The 24,969-nt window shown below is 38.9% G+C and overlaps 2 protein-coding genes across 2 annotated transcripts; one reads left to right on the top strand and one right to left on the bottom strand.

The window, feature by feature from the left end:
• Nucleotides 1-630: 630 nt before the first annotated feature.
• On the top strand, nt 631-1,952 carry LOC311078938 (putative nuclease HARBI1; the record flags this gene model as incomplete). The annotated part of the gene is made up of 4 exons (XM_084107989.1): nt 631-910; nt 1,081-1,196; nt 1,307-1,418; nt 1,506-1,952. The coding sequence occupies 4 exons, from the start codon at nt 631-633 to the stop codon at nt 1,877-1,879; spliced, it is 882 nt and encodes a 293-aa protein (XP_083964115.1). The 3' UTR covers nt 1,880-1,952.
• An 8,421-nt stretch (nt 1,953-10,373) lies between these two features.
• Nucleotides 10,374-24,185, bottom strand: LOC311078937 (uncharacterized protein; the record flags this gene model as incomplete). The annotated part of the gene is made up of 11 exons (XM_084107988.1): nt 10,374-11,150; nt 11,255-11,351; nt 15,829-15,920; nt 16,105-16,244; nt 16,351-16,624; nt 20,090-20,235; nt 20,353-20,632; nt 23,136-23,281; nt 23,362-23,620; nt 23,718-23,756; nt 24,041-24,185. 11 exons carry the CDS (start codon nt 24,183-24,185, stop codon nt 11,122-11,124), a joined length of 1,647 nt encoding a protein of 548 aa, XP_083964114.1. The 3' UTR covers nt 10,374-11,121.
• Between the last annotated feature and the right edge of the window lie 784 nt (nt 24,186-24,969).

The raw sequence follows: 24,969 nt of genomic DNA, 5'->3' as shown, positions 1-24,969 counted from the left end.
TGGAACATGACCTAAAGATAAAGATGAGTTAATAATATTGAGGAGAGGCTTATATGGGGTGAACTAAACAAGAAGATGAGATACAGGTGAATGTGATAATGAGTGCTGATGAGTCCAGGCAGAGAATGATGGGAGATGTAGTCTGTGAGTGAACATAAGAGTCTGGTGTGGTGTGCCCTCTGGTGGCTCTCAAGGGCACTCCAGCTGGTGACCGTTACAGAGGGATTCAAACAAATAGCATATCAAGATGTAGAATTTACCGACTGTGAGCTGAAGAGGAATATTCAGATAAAAAATGTGTGGGTGGATGTTTGACGGATGTCTTGAGGAAGAGCATTCCATAACCTCGAAGCCACTACGCTAAAAGACTCCCATGGTTACCAGACTATTGAAACCCGAAACCAAATCCAGCCCATTCTCATCCCAAGGCATCATATACTGACGCTTTTGACATTTCGTCTTCATCGAACGCACATGGCACCCTTTAGCGTCAATATGAGAAGCAGATAGATATGGGCCAGAAGGCGCCTCCTAGCAGTCTAACCCTAACCCTACCCCAGACCTAAACCTACCCATAACCGAACAAAGCTCTGTGCGTGTCATATTGACGCTAAAGGGTGCCATGTGCGAATGTCATATCTTTGTGAACTTCTTGAGCCGCACATAACAAATGTGACCCGTCGAAGCCATGCCCTTACTGTACCGCAAATGGTATGTATTGCGTTGCGGTTTTTTGCAAGTGGTACATACTTGTATGCGGTCGGGGATGCAGAGAATCTAGGGAAAAACACAGTCTGTCGAACCATTCGAAAGGTGGTCCTCGCTCTGCAGGGGTACATAAATAGCTTCATTGTGTTCCCTGGACATTTATCGACCATGTCCATAAAAGAGGGCTTTTATAAAATTGCCGGTAAGATATATTGATAGGGTGACATCACATGAACAAATTTAACATTTCACACTCATTTTTTTTCTTCTTCAAAAAAGCATATTTCACACTTAGAAATCTGGTATACAGTAGTCTGCAGTAGCTACCTGTTAAGAATGATTTTAAATATATATTTTTAATTCCTATGATAGGATTCCCTAGAGTCATAGGAGCAATAGACTGCACACATGTTGCAATCTCCACAGCTCTCGGAGAACATGAGGCAGATTATGTGAACAGAAAGTCCTTTCACAGCCTTAATGTTCAGGTAGGGCTACTAATATAGCCTATGTGAAGTGATTTTGATTTGCATTGAGATTAATCTTTAAATAAATAGTAACTAACAAGACAATTATTTACTGTACATTTCATCTGCAGATGACTTGTGATCATGAATGCATGATCACAAGTTTGGATGCCAAATGGCCTGGCTCAGTGCATGACTCACGAATTTTCCGTGAGTCTATTTTGTGTCAGCGCTTTGAGGAAGGCAAGTTCAATTTGGTACAGTACACTTTAAAGTTTTAATTTTAATAGCAAAACTTACACAATTTTCCCCTTTTCTGTTCTATGACAGGGCTTTTTGATGGCCTGTTGGTAGGAGATCGAGGTTATGCGTGCCAGAGGTTTTTGCTAACCCCCTATCCTGACCCTCAGACAGGGCCACAAAACCGCTTCGATGTGGCCCTCAGTAAAACCAGGGTCAAGATCGAGATGACCTTTGGCATCCTAAAGGCACGTTTCAACTGCCTTAGGCGCTTAAGAGTGTCACCAGAGCGGGCATCACAGATAGTGGCTGCATGTGCCAGTCTGCATAATATAGCCACTATCAGAAAGGAGCGATTACCACCACAAAACCAGCTTCTCCCTGATGAAATTGACCCCATCACACTTGACCACCCAGCTGGCGCAGCTGTCAGAGATGCAATCACAACACAATATTTTACTTAATAAAAGCACACTGACACTGCAGATATGTCTCAAACTGTTTTATTGGTCATCATGTGGCTAGGGGGGGAAGAAAGAGAGCAAGAAAAATTACATCAATAAACATTCATAGTGTTCATACTAAAGGGTTACTTGGTTAAACAAAAATTTCACATACTGAGATCTGTTTTTTTCCAGCTGTTTGATCTCCAATTTAATTTTTTTAATTTGGAGGCTCCTCAGCTCACAGTCCAGCTCCTTCAGTGTGCAGTCTAGTTCGAGGCTCCTTTTGTACAGGGCCCTGACTGAGTCTGTTTCCACCTGAAACAATTCCACCACAAACAATCATTACACGTTTTCTGGAGGATGATCAAATCACAAAAAGTGGCATGACTTTCTACAAACACAGGACTGACTGTAAATTATGTCAAGGGTTTAAAGCATTACCTTGTTCACATTCCTTCTGAAGCCCATTGAGGCAGAGGCCTCAGTTTCTGGGGCAGGTTGTGAAAAATCCTACAAAAGAGATGTGTAAGGGCCAGTCACTTAATTATGACATTCAAATGTGTGCCATAATAAAAAGCTCAGTGCATTCACCTCAGCAACTGTCTCAGAACACACAGACAGAGTGTCTTCATCGTTTGGTTCACCCTAATAAATAAAAGGCCAATGTAAAGCATAACTGTTATAAAGCAGGTTATGTTTGGTGTTCTGTCTGCTGCATACTGACCTCTGTGTGGGAGACTGTGTGTATGTGTGCTGGCTTCAACAGGGACACTGTATTTCCCTCTACTGAACATACAGTCAGCCATATTTAACTTTTTAAAAAAACATTAGTAATGTATTGTACACACATACCCAGTGTCACTTGCTTAGAGGAGCCAGCACCAGGGTCAGACTGTACAGCACCTGTAATCCCATCCATAATCGGCCGCCCCTTATTGTTGCTCAGAGCCAACTCCTCCGCCACAGTGTAATCTTGAGGAGGTGGCCCTCCCCCAGTTTTCCTCATTTCACATTTTTTTCTGTTTGCTGCAAACAAGTGTTTGTGATTAAATGTTCAAAAAAATAATAAAAGGTTATGGTAAATACTCACCACTTTTAATTATATTTTTATATTTTGTCTTGATCTGCTGCCAAGAACGTTTGGAGTTGGGGTTGCATCTAAAAATCAATGAATATCAATCTTTCTTAGGATGTAATAGCCTATACATTCACATTTTACATACATCTACACACACGTATGTATAATATATATATATATATATATATATATATATATATATATATATATATATATATATATATATATATATATATATATATCAACACGAATACATTTTCATTTTAGCATTTAATACATTTTTAATATGATTAGCCTACATAAATGTACATTAATTGTTTAACCTACGCATTAACGCAATCAGCAATCTTCCTCCAAGATTGTTCTCTTGCTTTGGCAGCAGATACAGTGTTACTGCGTGCTTGAAAAATACTTCTATATTCTTCATATTTCTGAAGAATTATCTCTTGCTCCTCCGCTGAAAAGTATATAGCTCTCGCTCTATCCATATCGAACGCGATTGGTTGTTCAGTGTCGACGTCACTCTTTTATGTGCACGCGCGCGTGGATTAATCATAGCTTAAGGATCAAAGCCTGAGTTGACAGAGAAAGTTGATGAGCTGCGTCATGGTACCAATAAAGCCTGATTGCATCGGTTTGGTTTTGTCGACTCAAAACCAATCCTGTAACCCCGAGTTTGTTCAGCTACCTTCATGGTACAGGCCCCAGGTGTGTGTTACCGAAACCGGAGCCGTTGATGGGCTGATGTTCGGCAGGGAAAATACGAAGTGCAAACCTCAGACCGTCTTCTCATGTTTCTGATTGCTGCACGATGTCGTGACTGATTCCCCTTTAACCTGCACTTAATAAACAGTACACAGTTCTGAGAACGTCTCGTTTATTAGAGTAACCCCTGTTTCCTGATGGAGACGGAGACGTTGTGTCGAAATACCTATGTCATTAGGATAGGTATAGCAAAACCACACGAGCAAGAGTGCAGTTTTCTCGAATAACAGCACGTTGGCAAATATTAGTGTTTTTATACAACAGTTTGTAACCCTGGGTTAATTTCTTCATGATTATTCTTTATTATTATTTTTATTTTTTTATTAATTGGTTTATTTTAAATGGGTATATGCAGAAATGTGCTGCTTGGTGACGAGAGTTACCATTATTGAATCAAAGTGTAACTGTTCAGAAATGTTCATGTCAGTAAGTTGTGTTTGGTTTAACATTATTGGCTAAAAACAGCTTGATCCCACCTTATATCAGCTATGGCAAATGTGATTGGCCAGTGCTAATGTCAGTCAAGATAGGGTCAGAGGTAGCGGGAGAAGGAAAAAATGTGAATGTTGTTGGCATGATAACAGGTAGCGCTCTGATTTATTTGTTTTAAATATTGCCAGAACTGCATTGTTTAAGTGTTAAGCTGAATAGTATTCCGTTGTGAAGTCAACACGACGCGATTCGGAAGAACTGTTTTAGTTTGACGCTTGATCGCTATCACAGTGAATTGGACAATTCGTGTTACCGGTGAGATACTTTTCTCAAGTTTATCCCTTACAGGCTAGTGACAATGCCCCCAAATTTTTGAGATACCCCTACTGGAGGTAGAACTAAAACCTCGACATGAACTCGACAATCGACTGTGAATATCTTGATGTATGGAATAAATAGAGACATATAAACACATACCACTCTGATTCCTTCAGAGTGAACACGGTGAATCTGACTGCAGTAGATGTGAAAGATATGAATAAAATTGATGTTATTTCAGCCAGCACACATACCTGTATTTACATCCTGTTTTCGGTCGAAGTCCACAATAATCGATTGTCGAGTTCACGCGCATAGGTTTAGTTACCTATGATCACGCGCGTGAACTCGACAATCGACTGTGAATATCTTGATGTATGGAATAAATAGAGACATATAAACACATACCTTAAATAAGCGGACATGCAAAAATGGAATATTTATGCAGAATGTTTTCATTTACTTTGTGGTTGTTTTGCCAGGGATTATCATAGAAACACATATGATGACTTGTTGGAAAGATGGGGTTGTTGGGGCTGAATCCAGCAATACCAAATATGTAAATATAGCACGACAAATCAGGGTGTTCTGTCACTCAATGTATGAGGTGTCTAAAATGAAAGAAAATGGAACACTGACATAATTTAGTCCAAAGCCCATTATCAGTGGTGAGAAGAATGCTGAGAAATTCAAATATAAGATACATTTAATAATGAAACATTTCATATTGCACCTTGTACTATATGGAAACAAAGATTGATATCGAAAGATAACACCTTACCATAGCAAAAACAGGAGACCAGGAGTCAGGATTGCAGTTTGACCTTAAAGGTCCCGTTTTTTGTGTGTTTTTGAAGCTTTGATTGTGTTTACAGTGTGCAATATAACATGTGTTCATGTTTCGCGTGTAAAAAAACACAGTATTTTTCACACAATTTACTTATCTGTATACCGCTGTTTTCACTGTCCTAAGAACAGGCTGATGACTTCCTTGTTCTATGAAGTCCCTCCTTCAGAAATACGTAACGAGTTCTGATTGTGCCAGCGGTTCCTGTGTTGTGATTCGACGGCAGCTTAGCACACGTTGCCCTGAAAGGTCACGCCTCTTACCATAACGTCAGAGAATGTAGACGGGCTCTGATAATGTGGAGATGCATGTGCTCAGTGCCAAACAAAGGTGATTGGACTCCGGGATGAAAATAACAGCGTCTTGACGACATGGTGACAAACATACTCTACAAACGCAACTTTTTTGTCAAAAAACTGTTCTACTGACGTCATTAAAGAAGGAAGTAGAGGGATGTAGTCCAAAAGGGCCGTTCACTGTAGGCGACTTCTGTTAAATAAAATATCTCGCTTGGCATTGAACTTTGAGCTTTATAATTTTACAGATATTATTTATACTCTAACAACAACATTACACACTAAATAAAGTTTGAAACATGGGATCACGAAGAACAGGACCTTTAAAGGGGTCATATAATGGTACATGCATGTTTACAAGTTGATTGTACTGAAATGTGTGTTGGCAGTGCCTGTACACAACCATCATAAAATGATAAAAATCCATCCAGTGTTTTTTTTTTTTAAATCTTCTTATATGTTTCCTCCTGTCTCAAATCAAGCCGTTCGATTTTGTGACGTCACAAAATCGACGCCCCTTCCATGATTGTTGATTGACAGCCGCGTTTCAACACAGTTTTCAATCATAGTCCACGCGGTCATTGTTGATACGCTGGAGCAATGTCTATGAGCAGAATGGCGTCTAAGCAATTGTGGTGATCTGTTCTTGGGTGTAATAACGAACACAGCATCATTTTGATGTTCCTAAATCCGAACCGCTGAAGAAGTTTTGTTTTCGAAGGGAATATTCTCCATGATCAACGTCAATGCTTTCATGTTTGCGCGAATCATTTCACACACCAGACTGCTTTACAAACGAGGTCAGTATAAAGCTGGTTTTGCTAAGAAGCTGCTCCTGAAAAAAGGATCGGTACCAACTATTCATGTTCCTGCTGCACCTCCAGAAGAAGAAGTGAGTGTAACGTTTTATTAACCTGTATATTAATATTTATATTAATCTTTGCAAATCGCTTGCACGCTTCATGATGAATGCGGCTAAAGTTTACACTGAGGGTACATTACGGCATGTTTTCTATGTACAACGTTCTCAATACAGTTCATAATCCCACGTTTATAATGAACAATGCGTTATGGTTATTGTGTTAAAGGGGTGAGCAAAGCTCATTATCATTTAAAGACACATGCACTTAAACGGCGTGCTGAAAACAGAGCTGTTTTTGACCAGGTAAAATTATGTTTTCTTACAATACTAATGAAAATTTTTAATTAAAGTATATTACAAACTTTTAATTTAGACCCTAAAGAATCATAATAACTTGTACAAAAATGGCATTATATAACCCCTTTAAGCTGAATAGTATTCCGTTGTGAAGTCAACACGACGCGATTCGGAAGAACTGTTATAGGTTGACGCTTGATCGCTATCGCAGTGAATTGGACTATTCGTGTTACCGGTGAGAAACTTTACTCAAGTTTATCCCTTACCTCGGCGAATGTGAGAGTATCAAAGGTGATCTAAGCAACTGCCAAGAACTGTTAGCGCATCGATCGTGAATGACAGAGCCGCTGAAGAGGAATCCAGATCGCGCTCCTCATCACCGAGTGGTTACAGGAGTTCCTCTGGCGTTGCGGGAGCATCACGGAGTTTGCTAATTGATGACAGCTTCACGTGGATGAATCTGACGGGTGACGGAAATCATTAACTCTTGCCACTTACACTCAGGTACACTTTGTTTATTTTATTTGAAGCAGCCATTTTACGTTTCACTCGGCCTCAACGCACACAAGCAACGTTTCAAGCCTGCAACGGGGTGTGTGTTTGTGCGTGTGTGTGTTTGCGTGTGTGGTGAGCCCACAATAAGGTTTTTTTCCAATTGGTGAATGATATAATGGTTTAATAGTGATTCATTGAGTATATTATTACAGGGTTACAGTTTGTATTTCAGAACTGAAGTTCGTTTAGTTTTCATAGATACCAGAATTACACTGGTATATTGGTTTACACTAAGTGAAGACAAATTTGTACTTTGTGGTTAATTTAAAGAATGATTCATTAGCCCTATTTTGAAGAAGAATCAAACACTGTATTTGAAAATACCAGTTTATTCAGAAGTTGATTGAACAGATTTTATTCATATTTAATTTGATTCGGTTTTGTTAATTCTTTCTGTTTATTTTCTTTTAAATATTGAATCTTGAATATTTCAGTTATATAGTGTGGTCACTTTAATAGATCAGATAGGTTGCTGTAATTGGTTAAAAGTGGTTTTGCAGAGATCCGAGTTGCACTTTGTAAGAATTAGTGTAGAACCAAGGGTCACAGATTAATTATGAGATCACGTCGAGAGACAAATAAACGAATCTGGGTTCAAGTGTCCAACATTTCTAAGGGTAGATACACCTAGGACAGTAGGGGGCGCTACAAGTTCAATAAACAAGAAGTTAATATTATATGTGACTAACATTTTTGTCTGTTTTTGCTCTGGATCTGTTAGGAATAATTGTCATTAGTGAAACTGGACAGCCATCGCTTATCTCAGGGCAACAGAAATGTTTTATTACTGAATGAATCTGCATTTTTGAACGGCTATGAAGGTCATGCAAAATGATTTTCAAACTCACAGTACATACTTTTAACATAAAATAAAGCACACAAACAGTACTTGAAATTATCATTGTCACACTTTGTATGTTGTTGTTCTATTTGTTGTTTCTAAATAGAAACAATTTAAGAATCGTTGCATATCTCTTTCACGGCTGGTTAGGACAAAAAGTCAGATTGACATGGAAAAGAAACCTTTTATTGTGTGTCGCGGCGCGTCTGGTTAGGACACAGTGTAAGTATTGTGGTATTTCACCACGTGTTAAAAAACAAACAACAACAAAAAACACCACTGGTAATTTGCCACGCATGCGCTGTTCTCCATCATCATCACAGGAACATTACCAAATATGTACAGTGTAAAACTGCAGGGCATTTAATAAAAAAATATTTTAACTTATAATACATAGAAATTTGTCACAAATGGGTTGCAATAATGAGGAGAAAAGAATCTGAATGCAGCAGTCTTAGTTTTATTAACAGAAGGAACTCAGAAACAGAACAAGCAACTTCATTAAGTAGAACGTACTCGGTTACTAACGTAACCTCTGTTCTCTCTAGAGAGGGAACGAGTACTGTGTGACATCTTATGCTATAAGTATATAAATATATATTAAGCTATATTTATAGGCCCAGACCACGCCCGTTTCGGCGGGTCGTGAAGCAATGGGCGCGAAGCGCCCCCATTGGTTCTGACGTCACCACGGGGCCTCTCGATAGGCTGCTGCAGTTGCCGCAGGGCAGCCAATAGGCGCGCGAGCCGTCTTGTCTATGTCTGCATGCTGCTGCAACGCGTTTTGCATTATTCCAAAATTAAGGATAATTTCTGGCTTCAGTATCTCGCGGAAAAGAGGTTTCCCCGTAGCGTAAGATATTACGCAGTACGAGAGAACCTCTCGTAAGAGAACTGACAATGAACTGAAAGAAACACAGGCCTTAAATAGACAGAACAAACCAATCAAAGAAATGTGAAACACTAGTGGCCACTTAATCAAACCATTTGTAATTTAGTAGACTAACTGAAACACAGAGAAACCAGAGAAAACTGAAGCACAGAACTGAAACACCCATCCAAACATAACAATCTTACACTATCCCTGAAAATATTACAATAAACTGTCAAATAAAAGATCAAAATAACCATGAATAATAATTAAATTAATTATTAAGAGTGAATATACAGAAAAAGGTCATGTTATTTTTTTATTACTTTTTATAAACTATGGGTTTCAATGTGAACAACAATTTATTTATATTTTCATATTTTAATTATATTACTATTACTATGTATTTGTAATGCTATATGTTGACATTATACAATGTTTTCTGGTTCTTAAAGGTTTGAATCAACAGAAACTGTGAAGTCCCCCTGTGGTGAAAATCAAGCTTTAAAAGGGGTGGTATAATGCCACAAGATGTAAAATAAGTCTCTGATGTCCCCAGAGTGTGTATGTGAAGTTTTAGCTCAAAATGCCCCACAGATATTTTATATAGCATGTTAAAATTGTCAATTTTTGAGGGTGAGCAAAAACGCACCAGTTTGTGTCTGCTCCTTTAAATGCAAATGAGCTGCTGCTAGCAGCACAGAGGGGGGAGCTTCAAGAGCTTGCACTCACACACATGCACTGGAAATTTCATTTATCCTTTTATGTTTAAACTGGAGTCAGACAATGATGAAGTGACAACATGTAGAAGCAACAGGACGTTTCTGAATGGTTAGTTGATGAATTTATGAAGCTGATGTGTAGTTATCTTCAAGTCACTGATTAGCATATTCTGTCTTGATAAACTATAAATCGTGTTCAGGGGGCGGGGTTTATGTAAATTTTAGGCTTGGTGATGTCACTAACCCTGGAGGAATCTCGTGTAGTTCCTACCAGCCATTTGTTGTAGTCCTTAAAAAGCAATTTCTGTAAAAGCAAAAATCTCCCTTTGCTTTGAACTTTGAGCATTGTAACTTTGCAGATGTTGTTTATGCTCAGACAGCAACATTACACACTAACAAAAGTTAAAAAAGTGAAATCATAGTCAACCACCCCTTTAATGTTATGTCTATGTGGTGTTTTTAATATGCTTTAATAAGACAAACCGTAAATTCATAAGTCGACACCATTGCTGAGTATTTTCTTCTTAAAACTGCAGTGAACCAAAGACAGTCTCAAAAACACACTTTGAAATCGCTGGTGTTACGTTCCTCCAGATGATAAGTCCAGGGGGAGGAGAAGCAACAATATTTAAAAATAAACCAGGGCAAAAGAGGACAGGAAGTCAGATTAATGTGCAAAATAAGAAGTGTATTTATTACAATATTGACAAAAGAAAACCAATACAAAACTACTCTCAGAAGACAGCGAGCAAACAATGTAAGGCCACAATAGACACAGGCTAAATAATTGAAGGAGCAAAGTTCAACACTAGAAGAGAAACAATGAATAGTCCTCTCTCCACTGAGGAGGTTCAAAGCCAGACACTGTTCTGGACTCACCAAAAGATCTAAGTCAGTTTTCAACCCACTGGTTGACTGGACTGGACTGTCTCTGTTCTGCGGGGCTGCTCACAGTGGTCTGCTCACAGAGGTTCTGTTACTGCAGTGTGAAAATCAAGCCTTCTTATCCTCCAGGCACTGAGTGTTGACTAGGCACACCTGCTGCCACTCACTCAATCAGTTTCTGACGTCACAAACTACCGTGTAACCAATCAGATCAACGTGTGATCGTCAACCAGTGGATCTCTGAGCTGAGTGAGTGAGTGGAGGCAGGGATCATTTGCATATATTTGTGTCGAGTTACATTCAAGCTATTTTAAGGCATGAGAATTTTTTTAAGGACAAAACGTTTAAATATGTCATTTTAGTGATCAAAGATGAGTTTTAAGGGATTGAATTAATTAAACTACAGGGTGACTTTAAGAGTCTTTACACGGAAGTAATTATGAAGAAATTTATGTGAATGTGAATTTAGTGAGTAAAAGACAGTGTTGATTTCAAGGGAAATTTCTGTTCTCACAGTGACCTGTAAATGAAAAATGTTTTGCTCATTACGCATTACAATAATGTTATAATCATTTCCATTTGTGCAGCTTATTTCATAGGTTATAGTTGTGAGAACAGACTCACGTTTAGTGGCGTTCACCTTCTGGATCACCTGTTTAGGAGTTTGAGACCATCGCAGTGTCACATTTGTGAATCCTCTATCAGCAAGAGCAGATCCCAACTGAAAATAACATTCATACTAAACTATTAAACTGATTAGATCAGAATGTGATGATAGACTCAAACCTTCCTCCCCAAAAAGCACAGTATGTCAATGTGACGTCAGGAAGACGCTGGACTCCAACTAATCCAACATCCCTCAGATGTCATATTTCGGTTGAAATGAACGTCGGGTTGACATCTAAACCCAAAGATTGTGTGACGTCAAGCTCCAAGGTCAGATGATATTGTCTACTTGATGATAAAGATATAGGGCCCTATCTTACACCCGGCGCAATGCAGCGCCAAGTGCAATGTAAGTGTTTTTTGCTAGTTTCAGTCCGGCTTACAATGTAAACGATTATTATTGTGTACATAAAGATATGGTGGAATCCGGCTTGTCCCATAGATGATCTGCTTGAGCTTTAACTTTGCGCACAAGCAGATCCGTTTGCGCTCTGGAGATGCTTTCGGTCTTTCCACTATCATGTAAATAGCGAATCTGGAATCACGAGCACAACTGGCATTTAAAGGGAATGGGAGATGAGACTCTGATTGGTTTAACACACGTAAATCCCAAAACACACCCATTACTCATTAAGAGAATAGAGACAACCCTTTTAGACATGTGCCGGGAGTGCCGACCATTTCTCCCGTCGTTAAACTAGCAAAAGTGGATTCAGACACGCCCTAAGTGAACTTGCGCCCTGCGCTTTAGACCATGAAAACTAATGTTAAAAAACTCAAACAAAACACACAACCAAACAAACAAACATTTTCAACCAAACATTAACATCTAAACCTCTGTTAATTCTCAATAAGAACTTCTGTAGACGCCTGACAGAAACAACGTTAATCTGGTTAGTAATAAGTGAAGCTGATAATAAGTGTACTGCCATGCATTTCACCTTTTTTTAATTTCTTTTTTTTGTTCGTGTGTTTATTCCAACCAAAATTCGACTTCTGCCCAATGTTAGAGCTTGAGGAGCAAGAGTGTCATTTTGATTTAAACCAGTTCTCTTTTTGTAAGTGCACTACAGTAAAACAACAACTGATTTTGTTCTTAAAGGCCCCCTGAAATAAAAATGTAATTTTTTTAGCTCTTAGGATGAATATGTTAGCCTTAATGTTATAAATAAGCTGGTGGGTTCCAAAACAATGACAAAATTTGCATTTAGGACATATAGGCATTCAAAACGGACAGTCTCTCACTTCTGCTAAAATGGATCACAGATTTTTATGATGTCACCGCGGACATCAGCCTCTCATCACATCTTTTATCCAATCAAATGCTCTCTAGAATCTGAAGCTCCGGCCCCCTATGCTATAAACACCACCTGGCCAAAGCGACCGTTGACACATAACGGAGCATAACGTAACATAACGTATCGTAATATGGGTTCGAGATGTGTGTTCGGGTGCTCAAATGCTCAAGTTTTAATCCATTTTCAGAATGAAATGGCTAGAATTTATTCACACCTAACGTTACTATTGAATCCTACGCATCAGCTCTCGGATTCGTTTCCATGGTGCTGTCAAGTAGGCTACGACTCGCAGTCTATGAGGTAAACTAAATGCTATTGGCCATTTGAAAAGGCGGAGGAGCCATTCAATATGTCCCGCCTTAGCTTCCTGTTTCAGTGGAAATTACGTCAACGCATCATACAAAGCTGTGCGTTTCAAGGCACTTCAGTGGGCCTTTAATAACTTCAGGTCATAATATATAATAATTTGATGTACTATGCGTACATCCAAAATTAGATTATTTGAGTTGTGTATTTAGATGTCTTCCTGTTCAATTATTATTTGATGTCTTCTTTTTGCCTAATGCATAATTGGTTAGTTCGCTGATTGCCTGATGTCTTTTATCAGGTGTGAGGATTTACTATATGAATATAAAATCCCTTTATATTTATTGTTCTTAATGCCTGACGAAGAAAAGACTCTTCGTCAGGCATTAAGAACAATAAATATAAAGGGATTTTATATGTATTAAAGTTTCATGGGAGCAGATAAAGCAGTGCCTTTCTTTCATTACTTTGAGGTCATAATATATAACAATACATTATTGTGAGTACAGTGGTTCAGGATTTGAACTTTCAAGCAACATACAGATTAGTTGAAAATGTTTTAAAATGTTTCTATGTAAATTAACAAAAAAAATATTATTTTTCAAAACACAAAATAAATCTACACTCAAAAACTAAATGTTCCAAAAGGTTTTTTTTTTTTTTTCAGCAATACCATAGAAGAACCATATTTGGTTCCTCAAAAAACCTTCCAGAGATCCATTCTTAAAATATTTTTTTTTTTCTTAATGAGAAGAACATCTCGGGTTACTTGACTGCAACCCTGTTCCCTGAAAAAGCACTATGGGAAAACATTTTTTTTTGTCTGGTTCTGAAGTATGCGTGGCAAATATGCCAAGAACTTGGCTTTAAATAACCTCTGACGATGACGTCATGAGAACCCGTACTCATGAGAGGCAATAAATGAATATGAAACAAACAAATTGATTTCTTAGATAGATGTCTTATACATTTTCAAATAATTTTATATATGGATTTATATATAGATAAAATGGAAACAGCGGTGTTGTGAGTGTGTCGGGAAGGAGCTATAATAACAATAATAATAATACTTTTTTTTACATTTATATAGCGCTTTTCACAGCACTCAAAGAGCTTTACATGGAAGGGAGAATCTCCCCAACAACCACCAATGTGCAGCATCCACCTGGATGATGTGACGGCAGCCATATTGCGCCAGACAGTGATGAAGCCAATCAGTATGCCAGGGGTGCCAGGATGCCAGGGTTAAACCTCTACTCATTTTTCGAAGGACATCCTGGGGTTTTTAATGACCACAGAGAGTCAGGACCTCGCTTTTGACAGCATAGTGTCCCAATCGCTATACTGGAGTATTAGGACCAACCCACACAGACCACAGGGTGAGCGCCCCCTGCTGGCCTCACTAACACCTTTTCCAGCAGAAACCTAATTTTTCCAGGAGGTCTCCCATCCAGGTACTGACCAGGATCAACCATGCTTAGTTTCAGTGGGCAACCACACAACAAAGTCTCCAGAGTTAAATTAACTCTACTCAGTGTACATATGGTCCCAGTCTAAAGAGTGTTAAAGTAATTCTGAGTCAGAGTTAGAGTTAATGAGATAAATAAGTGATTAATTAAGTGATTATTAAGCATTAATGATGAACATCTGCTGTTAACAAGCAGAATCACTGAATGAAAGAGAAACACAAGAAAAATGTTCAGGTCACCATTATGGTAATCAGTGTTTGCTTTAGTTGGGTAGTTTGACTCTTGGCTTTTTATGCAAGTTTATGGTCTTTGTAACAGTGTTTACCAAAATACATCATTTGTTGACTGAGATGTAGCCCACAAGCGTCTCTTCAAATTGGGTCCTTAACTCGTCATGAAGGTCCTTGCAGATTGGAGAGACCATCGCTGAGGCTCCTCCCCCTTGCCACTGGACAGAAATATGAACTTCTATCACTTGCTCTTTCTCCGGTGGCCAGTCAAGCTGTAATCCGGCCACTGCACGAGAGACCACATAGAGTAACTCCTCATGCACTTTATCATCACGAGAGGAGCAGTCGAAGATGGTGTTCTCAAAGTCCATCTAGAGATGGCTATTTTGCCATTTAACTCCTCAGAATTAAATTTAGCCAAAGAACAGCCAGACAAGATATTAATACAATCATCTAACTTCTCAAATCCGATGAGTATTTAAATCACTTAATTCCTTAAAATTAAATGCAGCCAAATATTAACCAGAAAGGGAAGGATCCGTCTCCTCAGCCAGATCAATTCACGATATGAAGAAACAAAAAGCAAGATGAGCACAAAGCATTTTAATGGAGAACAATTCACAGTGCTCGCACTAGTCATGCTCAAATGCAAATACTCAAAGCAGAGCGTGTGCATTTTCATAATCAGGGATGGGCCATGAGCATGGAGGCATGCATCTACTAATTGTTTGCGACACAATGTTCTCTTTTTTTCACATTGAGCAATTTCTGCTCACTTACAGCTGTAACTCTAACTCCAAACAAGTGGACAGATAGAGATTGTAGCACACACACACAATACAGTTCTCTGAAGGCAAAGAAACCTTAAATTTCACCTGTTTCACATCTATTTATAGCCTTTCACGAGCGTGCATTCTAATGACATCATCATCAGAGGTTATTTAAAGCCAAGTTCTTGGCGTGTTTGTCACACATACTTCACAACCGGTCAAACAAGGATGTTTTCCCATAGCACTGTCAGCGCAGCATTGAAAGTAGCTTTTGATAGGAAACATTTTACCACTGATGTTAAAGGTTCTTAATGGAACAATCAATGCCAGTAAATAACCTTTTTATGTTTACTCTAAAATGCAGCAAAAATTAAATGACTTGAGAACAATTTAGCCTAATATACAATATTTGTGCTTCTCACAGTAATCATAAAGGTTAAATGTGTTTCTTTCTCTCACCTGTTTCAGAACATTTTCTTTCACTGAAGGGTCAGTCAAATCATTGCTGGAGTTAAACAGAATTTTTACAAATGACCTTTTTAAACAGGGACCTAAACAAACACAGTCATACATGTAAATACATTAAAATTCAATTAACAATGAAATATTGGAACCTACATATTGGCATTTATTAAAACTTTTCCCTGTTCCTCACTGTGTCTTATTGACAAAAATATATGACAATGTGAAGACATTATTATTATCTGATATTATAAACCAATATGACTGCTGTACCTTCTCCATAGACCTTCACCTCACAGAGAGTGAGTGTCTTCATGTCTCCAGGAATGATCAGATTCACATAACGTCCCTCCATCCCACCACATGAATAGTTGTAGGACTCACCAGCTGGAATAGCAGGAATAACAGCACATCTACAGACAGAGAGAGAAACTGATGAAGGAGATCAATATACTGTCATATATTCACATTCACATTTGTACTCAAGCTTTCATGTTTTTTCAACCTCAAGAGTCTCACATGGGATTGTTGTTGCCGTTGTTCTCAAAAGAGTTTCCAATGCGAATCTCCGCTCCGTTTATTTGTTCTGCACAGCAGTCTCGTCTGTTAGTGACGACCACTGCACTAACTCTGTAAATATGACGCAGATCCAGCCTCCACCACGGGTTAGTCTGACTAGTGGTTGAGGAGCATCCCGTGTACAACTGCTGGAGACCTCGATCAACAGCCTTTTCAGCAAACCCGTCCCCAGATGTTGATGACTGTGTAGCAGCTCCATCTACTGCCAGATTTTCTAGAAAATGTTTGAAAAAAGGGGCATTTACATTGATGCACAAAGTTTGTAGCAGAAGGGAAGTTTATTAGCGAACAATGACTTGAGGCGAAGTGAGTCATTTCTGAGAGGCATTGGATCAGTTGTTAACTCAGAGGGCAGCATTTGCTTTATTTTATGCAAGACAAAGACTTTACGAATCGGGAAATTAGTTAGGGCGTCTTCTAGCAAGGTTTAAAACAGAGAACAAGCACTAATATTATTGCAGCTCTTAAAGGCTGTGTTTACACTGGCACAAAAAAAATCTGATATTTCACTCACATCTGACACAGATCAGAATTTGTTGCACACATGTAAACACAAAAATCTGCACGAGATACGATTTTTTCGCATCCGACCTGAGTCACTTCCAAATGTGGTTTTAAAACAGATACATATCCAATATCTGGACATCCTACCTCAGTCTAAACACGCATATTCGATTCCCCTTTGAATTCCAAGCAACCACAAGGCGAGAACGACACGTTTATTTAATGTGGTAGCAAATACTACTCAGCAAACTTTTAGTCATAATGGTGTAGACTTGCATTGTTCAAATTCATTCAAAGAGTAAACATTTAGTGGGATAGAGTTACTTTGGGTTTCCAGTGAAGGATCCAGTGAGTTGTAGGCAGCGGCTAAAGGCTGCAAAGAATTGTAAATATGGAGAGAATGCCACAACGGAAAATCTGAAAAGCCTCCATGACTGTAGTCACCATTCCAAACTGGATGAACACGAACACAGTGTTTTAGGCTAAAGTTCTGCCCAACATCCTGAAGCAAAAGCCCATCGCATACAGGTAAGAAAGCTTGCATGTAACTGTAAAAAAAATGTCAAAAGTATAATCTGTAGTTTTCACTCGTTTAAATTTACTACAGACATTGAAACAATACAAAGCAGATTGAAAAACTGCGAGGATACATTTTAAAAGCGGAAAGGCGCCAGGGCTTCTTGGCTTTGTGCCAGAATTTGATAAGAAATGCAGGGACGTGATAACTGATCAGCTTCTTAATGTCTTTACACTCTCCTTTGAATCGGGATGTCTCCCATCCTCAATTTATCATGCAAATATTTCACTTATGTTAAAAAAGGAAGGGCCCAATATGGATTGCTCCTGTTATTGGCCATTAAATGTTGATGTTAAAGTTTTATCCAAAATACTTGCTAAAAGATTAGAGGTTTATTTGCCACAACTCATAGCACCAGATCAAACTGGATTTATTCCTGAAAGATGCTCACTTTTTAATATTAGTCGTCTTGGCATTGCACAGTATTGTTTTCTGACTCACTGTAAGGCTATGGTCATTTTTATGGATGCCAAAAAACGCTTTTGACCACCTGGAGTGGAAGTATTTGTTTGAGGTCTTATAACTTGTGGGTTTGTGGGGATAACTTTGTGAATTGTTTAGAAATAATATACAGGGCACCACAAGCGTCAGTCCTCACAAATGCTTTAGGCTCTTCTCCATTTGATCAGAAGTGCGGCACCAGACAGTGTTGCCCCTCGTCACCACTGCTTTTCGCACTATCCCTGGAACCTTTGGCAGTATCTATAAGACTTTAACAAATCTATAAGAAGTTAACAAATTAAGGGAATTTTAATTGGTTGCATACTCATACCATTTCACTGTATGCCGATGACATGTTTAACAGAGGTCAGCTTGTAAAGAGCTATACAGGTAAATCTCACTTTCCTGGCCTCAAGAGGTGCGCTAGCGACTGACCCTAGAGGCCCTTTTTAGTGCGAAACCAGCTTGAATCAGAGGGGTTACATATGCCTTTATTTCTTTCTGAGACAGAGTTGTCGGTGCCAGCCCTGATTGATCTGATCAGTAGTTTTTTCAAGCTACAAGTTTAATTTGAATAAGTCAGAGGCAACTCTGCCTGGGGAGTGGGGAGACTCAGCTATCTTCAATGTTCCTCTTCAAGTGGTCTCCTAAGGGCTTTGCCTATTAGGCATAAAGGATACAGCAATCTACTGAAGGAAGTACATTCCAAGTACATGCCAATCCAAGAAATTAGAAGATCCAACCAGCGATCTAGATCATTTTACACTGTTTTCAGGCCTGGAACAAAATTAAGGGTGGCCAACGTTTTCAGATGGGGGATAAATATCTAAATATCCTGAGTCCGATTCTTACCTTTAGGTCAAAATAGTGAATGTTTTGGGTCAATCTTAGGAAGTACATTCACCAGTTTGCCCCTAAATGTAAAAATCTGACTCTGGTAGACACTCCTACATGTTTTGGTTCTGCCCCATGATAAGCCATGTTTGGGACAAGATTAAAGCAAAGCTTGACTGTTTATTAAATTGCACTATTGCACTATTAAATATCTATGAACAACAATGGAAAAGTAGTACAGTGGAATGGAGGTGGTCTCGGTACACGTTCAAACGAACACTGGTGCACCTCGTTTGTGGTGTGAACCTGAGCAGACCTCGAACAGAACCAACTTCCTAAAGAACTGTGCATTTTTGGACTAAACTATCTGCCGTAGTCAGCTGTGCTGAGCACTATGGAATTAGAACAAGTGTTTGTTGATAGTTTGCTCTTAAGCAACATATCCCCATGGCAGCTCGCTGACAAACTTGGAGTTGTGAAGAGGTGCGGAGCCTCATAATGTAATGTAAATGTATTAATGTCACCACACAATTTTTAGATTCAAATGACATTGACTATTTCATGATGATTAAAAACGTCAACAGACAACCACACACACGGTCACAGCAGCCAAAAAACACAAACGTATAATAAGAGTTAAGAGCCACAATAATGGAAACACTAATTACCACAAATGAAATGGAGCTAAACCTCTGTTAACTCTCAATAACAACTTCTGTAGATGTCTGACAGAAATAAAGTCAAACTGGTTAGTAATAATTGAAGCTGGTAATGCTGTTTGTGGAGTTGTTTAATCCTCCCCTCCTGAGATTTTGAGAGATTTAATGTCTTCTTTATCTTCAGTTGATTTCATCTTAGACTGTGGCTGAAGTCAGTTGTAGTTCTTGTGATTCTGCTCGTCTCTTTTTCTGTTCTCTTCTTTCCTTCAGTGATTCTGCTTGTTAACAGGCTTATTAAGGCTTAGATGACTCCATATTTATTAAACACAGATTTTGTGGCTCCGATAAGGTCCAGTTCTGGTTTATTTTTTGCTCTTGGCTGACATGTGGCATTGCTATGGCCTGCTTGTGGCAAACAGGAGTGGTCCACCCAAGTGCCATCGTTCCACGCGGTATGTGGGCCAGATCCTCATTCCACATGTGCCAGATGTGGGCCGGATCTGGGCTGACACAATGTTGCTATCTGGGTACGCTTCCCGGATATCCCAAAATCTCAAGGGATAATGGGCCAGGAATCTGCTAAAATGCTTCTCACTTCAAACCAAATCTACACACTTGATATGGTATTATACACTGAGTATAATGCTCTACAACAATGAATTACCTGCCAAATACCCGTAGACTTCAACCTCACAAAGAGTAAGAATCTTCTGATCTCCAGGAATATAAACAATCACATAACGTCCATCCATCCCATTACATGAGTAGCTGTAGGATTCGCCAGCTGGAATAGCAGGAATAACAGCACAACTACAGACAGAGAGAAACAGATGGAGATAAAGATACTGTCATATAATCTTCACATTCACATTAATCCTTCTCATTTGTACTCAAGCTCTCCTGTTCTTTCAACCTCAAGAGTCTCACATGGGATTGTTGCTGCCGTTGTTCTCCAAAGAGTTCCCGATGCGAATCTCCGCTCCGTTTATTTGTTCTGCGCAGCAGTCTAGTCTGTTAGTGACGACCACTTTAGTAATTCGGTAAACATCAGGCAGATCCAGCCTCCACCACGGGTTAGTCTGAGTAGTGGTTGAGGAGCATCCCGTATTCAACTGCTGGCGACCTCGATTACTGTCAATGGCCTTTTCAGCAAACCAGCTCCCAGATGTTGACGACTGTGTAGCAGCTCCTCCTACTGCTCGATTTCCTGGGAAATGAATAAAAACCTGTCTTGACCCATCTTTATGCAACGCATATGCAAAACATCGCAAACACATTTTCTGCAACTCTTTTTGACTCTCTGTCTTTGAGTGAGCTAAGGTTAAAACTTACTGTAAAATATAGAGTGATACATATCTTTATATCACGCTATAAAATGCAAAGATTCCACAAAGAAAAACAGTTCCTGGCAAGCAGCTTTGAGTAGAGGTGTGTGTTGGGTAAGAGGCACACAAAATTTTAGCGGTCAGATTTTTTAACTGCTTTAAAATGGCTTTTTTGGTCACTTATAGACAGAATATTTATAGAAAACAACACATACATCAAGAAAATATAAATATAAGTTTAGCCTAGCCTATCACTTGAAGCAAAAAATCCATCCTTCCATCCTTTTAAATGTCCGTGTTAAAAGAGCAAGTCCGGCCGTTTAGTGAAGCTGATTGTTCTATATGTGGCAGGATGGACTGTGGTTGAATCCAGTCCCTCCTTCCCATTTGGTTATATTGGTTTTTATATATTGGTGTGTTCTTGGTGGCCAATCATGTCAGGAGGAGCATGTTATAGCTTGAACGTAACCCCTGGTAGTGCGTGACGTTGGAGGCTCGTGTTGTTTGGGTTCACCCAGTTTTTGGTGGTGTCGCAGGTACAGTGCTATGCATAAGTTTAGACACCCATGCTAAAGTTGACTAAAAAGAGGAATAAAAAATCATCTTTTGGAAATTGAACTTAATGCCTTAATTTAAAAAAATTAGGAAAAATCCAACCTTTAAGGACACCAATTTTCTAATTTTCCAATTTTCCTAGAGATTGGCATGGAGTACTTTCCACAAGATCATCTCTCAATGCAAATCAAACCAGCTATTAGGCTAACTGAAATAAAACCATGCAAATCTCTAGGTATGGTGAAGGCTATGTGATGATGTGGGGCTATTTTAATTCCAAAGGCCAAGGGAACTTTATCAGGATGCATAGTATCCTGGATCCATGAAGTAACTGGCCTTTAAAAATAAAAATCTGCCTGCCTCTATGGGAATTTAACATAGGGGTGTCCAGACTTATGCACCCTGTATTTTAAGGAAGAACATTTATTTATTTACGATACATTATTCATTCACAAAGAAAATTGGTGTATTTAAAGGTTGGATTTTTCCTAATTTTTTTAATTAAGGCTTTAAGTTCAATTTCCAAAAGATTATTTTTTAGTCCTCTTTTTAGTCAACTTTAGCATGGGTGTCTAAACTTATAAACTATTTCAGCCAGTGCTCATACCTGTATTTACATCCTGTTTTCGGTCGAAGACCACAGTAGTCGATTGTCGAGTTTAGTTACCTATGATCACGCGCGTGAACTCGACAATCGACTACTGTGGACTTAGACCGAAAACAGGATGTAAATACAGGTATGTGCGCTGGCTGAAATAACATCACTTGTATTCATATCTTTCACATCTACTGCAGTCAGATTCACCTGTGTTCACTCTAAGGAATCATCTAACATGGCTGTGCACTTGTAATGACACATCAAGGATGTTAAGAGGCTAAAAGCAGGTTTAAAACTTGCCCCATTGAAGTCAACAGGGTGCAGAGTGTAGTTTTTTAGGAATATGCTGACGTCAGCTTTCAGAGTGTTTACTATTTTTTGATCAATAAAATTGTATTTTTTTTGTATGGAACCATTTCTCTGTTTGTCAGTGCCCGAAGCTGATTGCCTAATTCTATAGAAGCCTTGGTGGTTACTTACAGTTCCCCGGGTTAGACCTCGGGGTGGCGTAGTCGAATTTCATAACTGCCGCTGCTACGTATAGCCTATATCCAACTTAGGCATGGGCTCTTAATTCATTTTTAACATTTTTAATTTGTATCGGTTGTTTGAATGGTAGCTTAGTAAATTTATTTGTGATCAAATATTCAATATCTCTACTCTCCATACTCTCCACAACAGCGGTAGCAGTTCAAACTAATATCATGTAATTTACTGTACGTATCTGCCATGTTACTTTTCTAAACACTCATAATCGCTGAAAGTGAAATACTCGATGGTGATTAGCTAATTATTTTATCAACGAAGGCACAGGTCTTTGAATCCGGCTATGGATTTGCCTCCCCCTCCCTTTCTCTATCCCTTCAGATTTGCGTTTTGCAACTTCGGCACATTCAGAGAAGAGGCTTGAGGTGGTTACACTTACAGTGGTGAAATTACAATTAAGAAATACACATTCTGAGACATAAAATGAATAACTGAGAATAACATTACATTTTCCTTCTCCCATTTTCACCTAAAACTTTGGCTAGGCTGCCCGATTTCAAGTCCTCCGATTTCATTTAAAAACAAAGACATGAAAGTATCGCCGGATGAGCGATCATTATACAATGCTGCTACTGACAATGGTCATGTCTTGACTGACCAATCAGGTTCAAGCATTTCAGAGAGCTGTGGAATAAAAATTATTTATTACTTTCAATTTTAAAAAGTGCTACACAACAATTAATTACCTGCCAAATACCCATAGACTCCAACTTCAGCAAGAGTAAGAATCTTCTGATCTCCAGGAATATGAACAACCATATAACGTCCCACCATCCCGCCGCATGAGAAAGTGGCCGTGGCACTGTCAGCAAGACTAGAAATTACACCACATCTACAGACAGAGAGATAATCTGTTATCAGTTTCTGGTCATCTTCAGCCACATTAATCAAAACAGTCAAAGAAAGACTCACATGGTGTTGCTGTAAATGTCAAGGTAGTTCCCGATGCGAATCACTGCCCCGTTTATCCTCGAACCATAATTGATTCTGTTAGTGATGGTCACTCTGTTCACTCTGTATACCTTCAGTAGATCCACTCTCCACCATGGGTCGGTCTCTGTGTCAGTGTGAGTCCAGGTGTAGGTCAAACCATCAATAGCAAGTTCAGGGACAGCGTCTGGGTAAGTTGATGATGATGACTGAGTAGTTTTGCCCCAAAGTGCTGCATTTTCTGGAAAAGTTTTCAAGGACAAAGGCAAATTTTTTGTCAAACAGAAAAAACAAAACAAAAGAAAAGTAAAAAAAATAAAAAAAATAATGGTTCTTACCTTCTTGTCCATTTGCTCTTTCCTCGATCAATACAAACCCTGTGGAATCGAGATTCAAATGAGTATCAGAGAACCAGGATTTGTTGAAGCCCAGTGTTCATTCCTACACACAAGCACAGCCCGCCACACAGGGCTCACGCACATAAAATCGACCCATGTCGATTGTGCATTAAACGTAGTAAATGTGCCGACGACCCAGTGCCCACAAACACTACATTCTGCATGTCTCACGGTTTCTGTAAAAACGAAACCAGCACACATTCGATCTGCCCAGGCAGACGGTGTATTCAGTGCAGTAAATGTGCCCGATGTCCCGCGCTCACATTCACTCACAGACATGACAAGCCCCACGGGGCTCGCCCCGCCCTCCCCCTCTCGGCTGACCGCCGCAAGGGAGTCGAGCGCGGGTAGACTGCCCGCTGTGATCAGCGTGCCCCCCGCCTCGAATGTCGCAAGCACGGTGTTCATGTTACAGCACACCGAAGCTCTTCGGTCGCCACGCGACCAGGATTTGTTGAATCACATTCAGATTTGTATTTAATTTACTTTGATATTGTCACTAACACAATATAGTCTGAATGATAATGGAAACATAAAACATTGATCTGTATAATGACCATGTTGGAGAAAAACTACTGACACAATAATAATTATAATAATAATAATAATAATCTGTAACCATCAGAATATTGTAATCTAAAGTGGGTTAGGAACTATTAACAGATATGGTGTCAAACACAGACATAAAGACTGTCAGACCATTAAGTGAGCACCTATTTAACATAAGATTTGTTTGGTAAAGTAGATTTAATATATATATATATATATATATATATATATATATATATATATATATATATATATATATATATTAATATATATTAATAATCTGAGAAAAACTATCCCAGAGATCCACAAGCAAGCCATAATCTATACCACCGTTGAAACTTTTTTTAATTAAAACTTTAATTCATCACGAAGGCATTAAATTGATCAAACGTGACAGTAAAGACATATATACTGTTACAAAAGATTCCATTTCAAATAAATGCTGTTCTTTTAAACTTTCTTTTCATCAAAGAATCCTAAAAAATAAAATGCATCACGGTTTCCACGCAAATCTGAAGCAGCACTACTGTTTTCAACATTAATAATAATCATAAATGTTTCTTGAGCATCAAATCATCATATTAGAGTGATTTCTGAAGGATCATGTGACACTGAAGACTGGAGTAATGATGCTGAAAATTCA

The sequence above is a fragment of the Abramis brama genome (genome assembly GCF_963993115.1).
Source record: "Abramis brama genome assembly, chromosome: 3".
Lineage (NCBI taxonomy): Eukaryota > Metazoa > Chordata > Actinopteri > Cypriniformes > Leuciscidae > Abramis > Abramis brama.
This window is presented reverse-complemented; position numbering and strand designations above follow the sequence as displayed.